A 13,471-nucleotide genomic window follows, 5' to 3' on the forward strand; every position below is an offset into this window, starting at 1 on the left:
CTGTGTGGATACTCTAATTCAGAATTAAAGTGGCTGGCCTTAATTTGGTTTAGCTAAACTAAAATAAGCTAAACTGAATAAAGCTGCATTAATTCTGAATGCAATTCAGTTTAAAAAATCCACTTTACATTCACATCTTCAGTTCATTTGGAATATAGTTTTGGAGTGTTCCCATGTAGACTGTCTCTTAGAACAGCTATAATATTTTCAGGGGTGAATCTTTTGCATCTGTGATAAAGACAGACATTCATTCCCAGGACATCTAACCGAGCAAAATTTTCTTGAGGGGAAAGATTACTTGTCTAGGAAAAACTGGAAAACATAAATCTGTTTTAACTAGGGAGTGTATTTAATGATGGGCTCTTCCCATTAGAAATGTTATTGACAGTGTTATAAATGTATTGTGCAATTCTGAGATATCTGTTTAAACTAATCCCTTATGGAACTGAGCTGAAAAATATTTGTCCCTAGCAAAATTACCTGAATTTTCACCATGTTTCTTTTAATTGGACTTTACTTACTTTTAATTCTCCTCTCTTTTCTCTGCAAAGAGATGTCGTGGTCATTGCGGAGAGATTTTTCAAAAGCATTCTCCCTAAAGGTAAAGTGAGCTATCCATCCTTTGTAAGCATTCAGCATCCAGAATATTCTTTCTCCCTCTGCAACATGAGAAGCCCATCAAGAAATCAGATCAACACACACAGATCAACACCCCCCCAGAAAAAAAATATATATCCGCCCTACTTTCATGTTGCCGAGGCAATTGTATTTAAGAAAATGCCATTTCTCTCAGTACATTTATTGTAGCAAAACTCTCAGTAATGCAAATAGGAAAAGTGTTTCTGTCAAGTGAAGGCACGTATTTCTTGTTCAAGAAGGTATCCATTTGCTTAAATGATGGATTCCAGTTGGCCTGTGACGCTTTACACAAAACACAGCCTCCTGAGAGACTGAGGGCTAAAGTTTTCAAAATGCAGGTTGCCTACCCCTGTGCTAGTCCATAAATCAATTCAATTTGCTGCAAGCTTCAGTAATTGGATAGATAGAATTTCCTATTGTGATCAAAACAAATAAAGGCTTGGATTCTGTAAACTTAATCTGTGAAGATGGCCAACTCAGACAAGCTGTATGTCTCATTTGCCACTACATGTGAAAACAGTATTATTATTGATTTTTAATAATTTCCAAGGGTTGTAGTCATTCCAGATAAATAGGTCCTGAGTTTTTATAACTGCAGAAGGCCAGCTCCTCAGCTCTTCTTAAATCCCTCTTGTGTCACTCCAGAAGAGTAAATGGGACTTAAAGCACTTTCTGTGAGTTCACTAGCTCATTCTTTTTCCCACACTGATCTGATCACCACAGGCTGAATTCAGTGCAAAGGCCTCTGTGAGGTCACTAGCTGACCAATTATAGCATGCTGGGTTGATGTAAATGCACAAGCCTTGGAGGGTTACCAGCTCAGGACCTTTAGCTTGCTGGGATAAAGTCAAATCTCAACACATTCTAGAATGATGGCTGGCGCCAAGGCAACAGGCCTTTATGTGGTTAATGTGGTTAATGGCCTCTAGGTTTCTGGGCTTATGTCCAAGTACGGCCTCTATGAGGTCACTTGTTCCTCAAATGTAGCATACTGGGTTGATATCAAAGAACGGGCTGCTATGAGGTCACTAGCTCAGCACATACAACATGCTGGGTTGGTAATGGTCAAAGCACTGACACAGAGTTCCAGCTACAGCACTTCCAGGCTCCGGGCTGAAGCCAAGCGGGACTTTGTCGGGATACTAGCTCGCATCTCCATCTTCCTAGCATGATGTCTGGACACAGGCCTCAGGTGTCGGGCACAGCACCACAACCTTGCTGGGGTAAAGTCAAAGTCAGGCCCCTGTGAGGCTACTGGCTCTTGTCAAAGCACAGGTCTTTGTAAGGTGTGCTAGATCAGCACCTCTGGCTCTCTGGGCTGATGTTAAGCCTCAGGCTTTTGTGAGGTCTCTAGTGCAGGCCTTTGTGAGCTTACTGGCTCAGCAGCTTTGGCTTGCTGGTCTGAAGTCAAAGTGTAACCCACATGCTTCATACTGCACTGTTTTATTTTTTCTGTGAAAGCCAGAGAAAGAATGTGGAGAAAGAAAGCTTGTTCAGTGAAGTTGACTGATGACTCCCATCTTTTTCTTGAAGAAATTGAACCTGGGCTGCCCTCAGAGAATGTGATTGTAATGTGGCTCTCTCTGTTGTTTGGAAATTGGACAGGAAACTATGAGGGAGCAGGAAAACATGGGAATGGGGAAACAGACTGGGGGGAGTGTAGGGAATGTGGGAAAACAGAAGGAAGGCTCAGAGAGGTGTGAAAATCAATAAAACATAGCAACCAAACTGAGACAGCCAATTAATGAAACACATACACAACGATATCTAGGATGGAGGTTGGGGGAGATGACCTGATCCTATGAAAGAGGAGGGAAATATTTTGCCTCGTAATGATTTTCTACTCACATAGCCATTTGTTGATCTGAAATCAGTCCTTCTACAGAGGCCTGTTTGGTTATTGAGGTGGGTCTGTTTTGTAGAGTCTGTATGGTTCTTGTGATTAAAACTGTCAGTGACTACGTGAATTTGTGCATACTAGCCCCAAAAGATATGTTGTCACCCCTCCCTCAGGAAGAGGGCCTCCAAGATGTTCCATCTAATGCATCATGAGATAGATGATTTGCAAGCTTTCTCATCTTTCATACATGTGTGAAAAACATGAAAGGGCCTAGGATTTCCTGAAGAACTGAGTACATTCAATCTATATATTTGAAGGCCAGTGAACATCCAGCAAGTTCTAGAGTCTTTGACTGTGAATGCTTTGGATAAGCACAAGGACAGCATTTATGGAAGACGTCAGACTATAGAGGTGAATGCCACATCAGTTCAAAGACGACCTTGCGAACAGACAGTACTGATTCTATTGAGAGGTTTCCTTATTCTGAGACTTGCCTGGTCAGATGTAATAGAGGCATGACAGGAGCGAGTGTGAGTGCATAACTAATGGTACGCATCACACAGGTGACTGAGAAGAGGATAAAGCCAAGAAGATTTTTAGAATATGAAGTGGAAATGTCTATAACATATTTGATTTAGACATTTCCAGTGAAAAGGATTGGCTTGATCATCCTCTCAGTTATACCAGTGTCAATTAGGAGTTAGCTCCATAAGAGTTTATAGAGTTATAGTGATATAAAACTGGTGTGAATGGAGAATCAAGCCTATTATTTTCAAATTGTAACAGCTGCTATTGAAAGACTGTTAGTTCTAGTGGCAAAAATACCTTCCTTTTACTACAAATGTAATGGGTTACATTCCTGCTTGCTTGAAATGGAAAGGGGAATTTGGCCCACTGTATTCAAATCATGGGTTTGGTTTTAAGCTTTTGACCATTTTTTCACAAATCTTTAGTCCTCTCAACGACACATGGATCACAATGTTTTAATACTTAATTATTTTATCACCCCAAAATACTACACTGTGCACTTGACAACAATATTGAAGTTATTCATTTGCTGCAGGGAAAAAGATACACACAGTATAAATCAGCCATCTCTTTTAACTTGTAATTCACTTGCTGTTTCAATTGCCTCAGGAAACAAAGGTGAAACCTTTGGGGCCATATGATACTTTTATTCACTTTGCAAAAACAAAACAAAAAAGGGCACGAGATCCAAAGCATTTCACATGATCTTAAAAGCAACCTTTTAGGTACATAAATGTTCAAAGTCAAGAAAACACAATTAGGACTGAGATAGTGCCATCTCCTGGAGTTCATAAATGAACACATGGGTAGTAATCAAAGTAGATCAAATTAGGAAGGGCAACTTCTCATTTCTGATGGTTGGGTGTCATGATGGGTGTTGCCATTATGTAGTGAAGAGATATGATAGTATCAACTGGTCACTGCTTTCCTCTGATAAGTGTGACCTACATACATTAACTTTCAAAGTGTTTATAAAAGGAAAAATCTATTTGTTTTCTTACATACACACTTTGCTGTACAGTAAATTTGATGGCCATATATTGCTTAATTCTAGTTTATCACAGCGGAATAATAGGGCAAAGTGGGTCATACTTATCAGCCTCTCTACATAAAGGTCAGAGTACCAGCTCAACGAACAAGCTCAGGAAATTCCACCAAAGACAGGTAGGCCGAATAGATCCACAGTTTAAATCAAGTCACCCAAACATTGGCAAAATTAATCCAACAAGGCAAGGGTAATGTGGAGGCAAACAATTCCATAGCTTCATAGTTGGCTGCGTCCTCCTAACTTCAGGGTGTTTGTGATGTTGTTTTTGTGGTTATACTGTCATTTCAACAAAGAACCATTTTATGTCCATATAGGGTCAAAACTTGTGGCTTTGTCCTTATATAGTCATTTCAGTGGAAAGTGTTAATGACATGATCAGGACAGCTGGTATTTTCCTTATATGGACATTTTGCGATACAGTAAAATTGATGCCCATGTCTGAACAAGCCCATTATAGTTCATCACAGGTGAGTGACCCGGTAGGTTTTTGTCACAGTTATCAGCCCCTCTATATAAAGGCCAGAGCTGCCAGCTCAGCTCACAAGATGAGGACATCCCACCAGACAGGTTGGCTGCCTCCTACGGAGCTGGTGCTCCAGCTGCGGAGATCTTGAAAGCCATAATCTTCTCCAGAAATGGCAAGGTACAGACGCAGCAGGAGCAGAAGCAGGAGCCGTCGCAGAAGGTGACGAAGGGGAGGCCAGGGGGTCGACATGGAAGGAGGAGAAGATGACATGGCAGTAGGAGAAGAGGTCGTAGAGGTAGAGAGCGAACTCGGAGGAGGAGGAGAAGGAGGAGTTTTTAATTTCCTGATTTCTCCCATTCTCCTGTGCAAATCATCGACCCTTCACTCTGCGATATCTGCTATGGCAAAAGAATCAACCCTTCAGTGACGACACCCCGCGATGACTTCCTAAGATGCAAGGAACCAGCTACCATTTGAACAATGCCACCTGTCAATAAACTTTGAAATTTCATTTTGCAGTCTCATTGTGTCTTTGCATAGGTTTGGAAATACTAGGTGGATTTATGACAATTAACAGTTTCTTCCTAGCCGTCTCAGCCAGATGTTGGTTATTTCCAGGAAGGATCAGGATTCTTACATCTTTTTTACTATCTTCTACACAACCTATCTATCACATATCTATCATTCCTCTACCTCTTTTTCCCCTCAATAAACTGTCCCAAGTTTTTTCTTTTTTCATATGGAAGTTTCTCTGCCTTGGATCATTATTTTTTTCAGCCATCTCTGAAACCAAATAAGATAAGCTGCCCAGAATTTGAACACTGTTGTTAGACTGTCTTATGATTTGATGATGTCATATTTTCGGTATTATCCAGTCCTTCTTGAGAATTTTTGGAACAGTGCTGCAACATTCTTCCAGGGCCTTCTGATTTTATAATGGGCATTATATTTTCAGTAATATCCCATTCCTTGTCTCACCTATCAGTTTTGCTGCACATCCTGACAAACAGCCTATATACATATACATTCACCAATATATGCATATTTTCAGGTCAATCTATTGACCTATGGCCTTACTATGGACTATATGGCCTTGCCAAGATACGAAAAATTACCAATTTTATTCTTAGCTGTTTGCTTGCAGAAAAGTATGAGCTGTATCAAGAATGTAGCGATTAGTTCTGAACCCTCTGTAATTATTTGAATGAAACAGTAATGTAACTGTTTACTTTGCTGGCTAGGTAAGTCAGTATTTTTTGACAGACCGCACAAAAACATCCTCTAAAGGAATATGTTTCCCAAACAGTGGGTTGTGGGAAGTTTCTACATGGCTCACGGTCCTGGTGTGGAGGGAAGGCCAGAGGAGGGAGGGTTGAAAAGCAAAGTAACCCCACATTAGCAGCCCCTCTTCTGCAGGTCTGGGCCCGACTCCCCATTCCAGGCATTGTGAATTGGTCCATGAGGTCACAGCACACAGTTTTCCCCCAGCTGCCCCTCTGTGGTGATGGAAGAACAGTGAGACAAATTTGAGAGAGTGGCAGCGTGACCTAGAGCACAGGGTCGCCACACTCACTCACTCAAATTTTGCCTGACCACCCCTCCATCGTCGGCCATGTATGTATATTTCTGGTTGAGACTGTGCCATGAAGACAAGATTCTAGGCAATTACCAATTTCCATTCCAGTGATCAGTTCCTCCTCCCCCCCGCTCCCCGCCCCTCGCATCATACTGAGGTCTAAACTAGTTACCCCACATTGGGTGAAATACTTTTTGTGTTAGAAAATTCACGTCAATAAATTACAGGTAACTACTCTCAGGTAAATGAATGACACCACTGTATGAACACAGTGTGAGATCAGAATCAGGTCCATGGACTTGTGTTACTCCTAATTTAAACCAGTGTGAGATTAGATTTTGCCAAATCCCTGCTGAAAACAAACCAACAAACAGACAAAAAACCTCCACTTTGAAACCTTTCCTTATGTACCTGGTATGGAAAAAAACTACCATTTCCATTATCCTTTTTCTCCTTCCTCTGGCCAGGTAGAAGGAAAGACCTTAAGGCAGGACCCTCGCTCCTGGGGCAGAGGGTTGCGGGGGAACAGCTGTGGCTTGGAAACCAGGAGCATCAGAGAAGCTGGATCCATGGAGAAATCCCCAGGGACCTGTGTCTAGGCAGGCATCATCAGAAGCTGGGGGACTGCATATGGAATAGGGTGTGGCTGGAGGAGATTGCAAGTGGGAGTTGGCCTGTGCATGTGGAAACAGCAGCGACTGAGCAGGAAATCCTGGCAGACAGGCTCCAGTGAGAGAAACCGCTCATTGCAAACCTGTAAACTCCTGTTTGCTTGGAATATTCTCCTGTGCAAGTCATCGACCCTTCACACTGCAACATCTGCTATGGCAAAAAGAAACATTCCTTCAGTGACAACACGCCGCGATGACGTCCCAAGATGGAAGGAGCCTGCTACCAGTTGAACAATACCACCTGTTAATAAACTTTGAAATTTCATTTTGCAGTCTCATTGGGTCCTTGTGTTTTGCCTGCATTTAGAAAATAGTTTCTTCCTAATCCTCTGTGACAGCAGCTGAACCCGCCCTATGATCACTGAGGCTCGTCTTAGTTGCTCTGAGTGCATCTGACAATAGGAACTACACTCGGGTGATAGATTGGGATCGTCTTGAGAGAGTTAAAAGGCTAACTCACTCCTTAGCCCAGATGGTACAAGAGACACAAGTCAGGAAGTGAAGGGGAAGAAGAGCCTGTCCTGGCCTGTCTGGCTGGTAGCCTTGGAGAGTCAGAGCCTCTCCACTCCTTGCCTGAGAAGCTGAGGAGTCCGTGTTACTGTTGGGATGAGGCTGCACAAGGTGATTTACCGGAAGGCCTCCGAGCCATTTGTGGGATAGGAAATAGGTAGGAGCAAGCACCCTCTCAGAGGCTGGTGTTTCCTGGAAGCATCAGGCTTCTCACATCCTTTTTACTACATTTATCCCTACTTTGTTCTCTAATTTGCGCTCTTGTGTATCTGTTTTTTTCTTTATAAAGAATTTTTTCATCTTTTCATATGGAAATTTCTCCGACTTTGATCATATTTTTTCACAAGACTCTGAGCCCCACATGGGATAGGCTGCCCTGTTCCAGGAGAAAGCATTTGTGATTTCATTATGGCATCTTTTCACTATTGTCCATTCCATTCCTTCGGGGAGGGGAATTGGAACAGTGCTGCAACATACCTCTGGTTTGTTCTGATTTTATAACAGCATTATATTTTCACTAATATTCCATTCCTTAACTTACCTGTCATTTTGTTGCACATCCTGACAAATTCTTCAGGTTCAGACTAACACCTTAAACATTTTCCCATCTCATATTGCTAGTTCAGTCTCTTAGCCTTTGGTCTAACTATGGAACCTTGTCACTTGTGGTTAAGACCTTTTGCTGAGATGAATATTGACCACTTATTCCTAGATATTTGGCTCCAGTAAAGAACACTGCAGTTAGTTCTGAAACCATTGTATTCATCTGAATGATATAGTAGTGTAACAGTTTACTGTGCTGACTGGGTGGGTGAGTGGGTCTTTCTTGGCACACCCACAGACATTCCCTAATGCTTTTGGCTCCTCTTAGATTTAACAACCTGAATCAAAGAGTCTCAATGAGAGAGCAGCTCATGAGTGTCACCTGCTTTTTCTTCTGTATCTGGGAGAAAAGAAAACGTACGTGTTGACTGATATTAATTATATTCCCAACCTTTAGCTCTTTACTGATTGAATCTCATATCAGTTTTTCTGTTCATTTGCCCAGTTCTGATTTCAGACTAAGCAGCCTATTGTTACCCAGTTTACAGAGCTTGTCTTTTGTGAATAATGGTACAGCATCAGAATGCTTCTGGGATGTCCCTGTGTGTTCCAGGCTATATTAACATGTAATATCTGTGGACTAGAGATCTTTCTTCAACCACTTCATTTAGGACTTTTGAGTTCAAGTTATCTGTATTTCATGTTGTTTTATTCAGTATGTGTCACACTTGCCCAGGCAATTGTATTTGAGAAAATGCCATTTCTGTCTGTACATTTGTTGTAGCAAAACTCTCACTAATGCAAATAGGAAAAGTGTTTCTGTCAAGTGACGGCATGTATTTCTTGTTCAAGAAGGTATCATTTGCTTAAATGATGGATTCCAGTTGGCCTGTGACGCTTTACACAAAACACAGCCTACTGAGAGACTGAGGGCTAAAGTTTTCAAAATTCAGGTTATAATTAAAATTCTAACTACGAGTCCATAAATCTATTCAATTTGCTGCAAGCTTCAGTAATTGGATAGATAGAATTTCCTATTGTGGTCAAAACAAATAAAGGCTTGGATTCTATAGACTTAATCTGTGAAGATGGCCAACTGAGACAAGCTGTATGTCTCATTCGCCACTACCTGTTAAAACAGTATTATAATTGATTTTTAATAAATTCCAAGGGTTGTAGTCATTCCAGATAAATAGGTCCTGAGTTTTTATAACTGCAGAAGGCCAGCTCCTCAGCTCTTCTTAAATCCCTCTTGTATCACTCCAGAAGAGTTCACTAGCTCATTCTTTTTCCCATGCTGATCTGATCACCGCGGGCTGAATTCAGTGCAAAGGCCTCTGTGAGGTCACTAGCTGACCAATTATAGCGTGTTGGGTTGATGTAAATGCACAGGCCTTGGAGGGTTACCATCTCAGGACCTTTAGCTTGCTGGGATAAAGTCAAATCTCAACACATTCTAGAATGATGGCTGGCGCCAAGGCAACAGGCATTTATGTGGTTAATGTGGTTAATGGCCTCTAGGTTTCTGGGCTTATGTCCAAGTACAGGCCTCTATGAGGTCACTTGTTCCTCAAATGTAGCATAGTGGGTTGATATCAAAGAACGGGCTGCTATGAGGTCACTGGCTCAGCACATAAGACATGCTGGGTTGGTTATGGTCAAAGCACTGACACAGAGTTCTGGCTACAGCACTTCCAGGCTCCTGGCTGAAGCCAAGCAGGACTTTGTCAGGATATTAGCTCGGCATCTCCATCTTCCTAGCATGATGTCTGGACACAGGCCTCAGGTGTCGGGCACAGCACCACTACCTTGCTGGGGTAAAGTCAAAGTCAGGCCTCTGTGAGGCTACTGGCTCTTGTCAAAGCACAGGTCTTTGTAAGGTTTTCTAGATCAGCACCTCTGGCTCTCTGGGCTGATGTTAAGCCTCAGGCTTTTGTGAGGTCTCTAGTGCAGGCCTTTGTGAGCTTACTGGCTCAGCAGCTTTGGCTTGCTGGTCTGAAGTCAAAGTTTAGCCCACATGCTTCATACTGCACTGTTTTATTTTTTCTGTGAAAGCCAGAGAAAGAATGTGGAGAAAGAAGGCTTTTTTTCAGTGGAAAGTGTTAATTAATGACATGATCAGGACAGCTGGTGTTTTCCTTATATGGACAATTTGCTATACAGTAAAATTGATGCCCATGTCTGAACAAGCCCATTATAGTTCATCACAGGTGAGTGACCCGGTAGGTTTTTGTCACAGTTATCAGCCCCTCTATATAAGGGCCAGAGCTGCCAGCTCAACTCACAAACTAAGGACATCCCACCAGACAGGTTGGCTGCCTCCTACGGAGCTGGTGCTCCAGCTGCGGAGATCTTGAAAGCCATAATCTTCTCCAGAAATGGCAAGGTACAGACGCAGCAGGAGCAGAAGCAGGAGCCGTCGCAGAAGGCGACGGAGGGGAGGCCGCGGGGGTCGGCATGGAAGGAGGAGAAGACGACATGGCAGAAGGAGAAGAGGTCGTAGAGGTAGAGAGAAAACTCGCAGGAGGAGGAGGAGAAGAAGAAGGAGTTTTTAATTTCCTGATTTCTCCTGTGCAAGTCATCGACCCACCACTCTGCAATGTCTGCTATGGCAAAAAGAAACAACCCTTCAGTGACAACACCCCGCAATGACTTCCTAAGATGCAAGGAACCAGCTACCATTTGAACAATGCCACCTGTCAATAAACTTTGAAATTTCATTTTGCAGTCTCATTGGGTCTTTGCATAGGTTTGGAAATATTGGGTGTATTTATAACAGTTTATAATTTCTTCCTAGCCTCTCAGCCACAGGTTGGTTATTTCCTGGAAGGATCAGGATTTGAGCATCCTTTTTACTACCTTCTGCACTAAATATTTATCATTCATGTACTGGTTTTTTCCTCAATAAAACTGTTCCCAGTTTTTTTTCTTTTTTCATACTGAAGTTTCTCTGCCTTTGAGCCATTATTTTCAACCATCTCTGAAAGTCAAATGACATTAGCTGCCCAGAATTTGAACACTGTTGTTAGACGGTCTTAATATTTGATGATGGAATATTTTCAGTATTATCCATTCCATACCTTCTTGAGATTTTTTTGGAACAGTGCTGCAACATTCTTCCGGTGCCTTCTGATTTTATAATGGGCATTATATTTTCAGTAATATCCCATTCCTTGTCTCACCTATCAGTTTTGCTTCACATCCTGACAAACAGCCTATATATATTCTCCAACATATGCATATTTTCAGGTCAATCTGTTGAACTATACCCTTACCAGGGACTATATGGCCTTGCCAAGACACGAAAAATTACCAATTTTATTCCTAGCCGTTTCCCTGTAGAAAAGTATGTGCTGTACCAAGCATGTAGCGATTAGTTCTGAACCCTCTGTAATTATTTGTGTAACAGTTTACTTCACTGGCTGGGTAAGTCACTATTTATTCACACACCCACAAAAACATCCTCTAAAGGAATATGTTTCCCAAACAATGGGTTGTGACCCACCAGTGGGTTGTGGGAAGTTTCTACATGGCTCACGGTCCTGGTGTGGAGGGAAGGCCAGAGGAGTGGGGGTCAGAAAGCGAACTCACGCCACAGCAGCAGCTCCTCTTCTGCAGGGCTGGGCGCAACTCCCCATTCCAGGCATTGTGAATTGGTCCATGAGGTCACAACACACAGTTTTCCCCAGCTGCCCCTCTGTGGTAATGGAAGGTCAGCGAGACAAATTTGAGGGAGTGGCAGCGTGACCTGGAGCACAGGGTCGCAGAACTCACTCACTCAAATTTTGCCAGGCCACCCTCCATCATCGGCCATGTATGTATATTTCTGGTTGAGACTGTGCCATGAAGACAAGATTCTAGGCAATTACCAATTTCCATTCCAGTGACTTGTGTTACTCCTAATTTAAACCAGTGTGAGATTAGATTTTGCCAAATCCCTGCTGAAAACAAACCAGAAAAAAGACAAAAAACCTCCACTTTGAAACCTTTCCTTATGGTGATAAGGGAGTGATGCACCTGGTATGGAAGAAACTACCATTTCCATTATCCTTTTTCTCACAGTACATCCCCTTCCTCTAGCCAGGTAGAAGGAAAGACCTTAAGGCAGGACCTCGCTCCTGGGCAGGGGTTGGGGGATCAGCTGTGGCTTGGAAACCATGAGCATCAGAGAAGCTGGATCCATGGAGAAATCCCCAGGGAACTGTGTCTAGGGCAGGCATCATCAGAAGCTGGGGGACTGCATATGGAATAGGGTGTGGCTGGAGGAGATTGCAAGTGGGAGTTGGCCTGTGCATGTGGAAACAGCAGCGACTGAGCAGGAAATCCTGGCAGACAGGCTCCAGTGAGAGAAATCGCTAACTGCAAACCTATAAACTCCTGTTTGCTTGGAATAAGAGACTGGACTGGACTATCCAGCAGTGACTAGGCCTGAAGAACCTTAGTCCTCTATTAGGTTGCCACTTCTTCCACCCCACTCCCAATCAGGGCCCAAATAAGAACTGCTATTGTTTCTCCAGAGTTGTAACTGTTTAAGACACAGTACTTGGGGTATTTGCAACCCTTCTCTTTTTGTCAACTCTAGAAAATACCTCTTCACTTTCGCCATTCATTCAAGCTGTTAGGGGAAGTAACTAGGGCTGGTGCCTTACAAGACCTAGCAGCTGAAATGTCTTTGTCTCTGAGTTGTGGTACACCTCTCATGCCACTCAAATTTTAGGACTTGTCTACGCAGGAACACTCAGGAAAGTTAATCTGAATTAACTACAAGTATTAATTTAAAGAGGATTAGTTAAATTGCATTAAACCTCTGTGTGGATACTCTAATTCAGAATTAAAGTGGCTGGCCTTAATTTGGTTTAGCTAAACTAAAATAAGCTAAACTGAATAAAGCTGCATTAATTCTGAATGCAATTCAGTTTAAAAAATCCACTTTACATTCACATCTTCAGTTCATTTGGAATATAGTTTTGGAGTGTTCCCATGTAGACTGTCCCTTAGAACAGCTATAATATTTTCAGGGTGAATCTTTTGCATCTGTGATAAAGACAGACATTCATTCCCAGGACATCTAACCGAGCAAAATTTTCTTGAGGGGAAAGATTACTTGTCTAGGAAAAACTGGAAAACATGAATCTGTTTTAACTAGGAGTGTATTTAATGATGGGCTCTTCCCATTAGAAATGTTATTGACAGTGTTATAAATGTATTGTGCAATTCTGAGATATCTGTTTAAACTAATCCCTTATGGAACTGAGCTGAAAAATATTTGTCCCTAGCAAAATTACCTGAATTTTCACCATGTTTCTTTTAATTGGACTTTACTTACTTTTAATTCTCCTCTCTTTTCTCTGCAAAGAGATGTCGTGGTCATTATGGAGAGATTTTTCAAAAGCATTCTCCTAAAGGTAAAGTGAGCTATCCATCCTTTGTAAGCATTCAGCATCCAGAATATTCTTTCTCCTCTGCAACATGAGAAGCCCATCAAGAAATCAGATCAACACACACAGATCAACACCCCCCCAGAAAAAAAATATATATCCGCCCTACTTTCATGATGCCGAGGCAATTGTATTTAAGAAAATGCCATTTCTCTCAGTACATTTATTGTAGCAAAACTCTCAGTAATGCAAATAGGAAAAGTGTTTCTGTC

General features: G+C 42.1%; 1 protein-coding gene across 10 annotated transcripts in view; it reads right to left on the minus strand.

Annotated features, from left to right (window-relative positions):
- LOC120408463 overlaps positions 1 to 13,471 on the minus strand; it is a 148,702-nt gene that overhangs the window by 114,629 nt on the left and 20,602 nt on the right. For 9 of the 10 annotated variants that reach the window (XM_039545441.1, XM_039545449.1, XM_039545430.1 and 6 more), the window contains exon 3: positions 522 to 659. In XM_039545441.1, the coding sequence (XP_039401375.1) occupies positions 522 to 659 (138 nt within the window). Of the gene's footprint in view, positions 1 to 521; positions 660 to 7,819; positions 7,926 to 13,471 lie in introns of those variants that run through there. The other variant, XM_039545500.1, reaches the window with a different exon arrangement.

Source organism: Mauremys reevesii, linkage group 1, assembly GCF_016161935.1.
Source record: "Mauremys reevesii isolate NIE-2019 linkage group 1, ASM1616193v1, whole genome shotgun sequence".
Taxonomy (NCBI): Eukaryota; Metazoa; Chordata; order Testudines; family Geoemydidae; genus Mauremys; species Mauremys reevesii.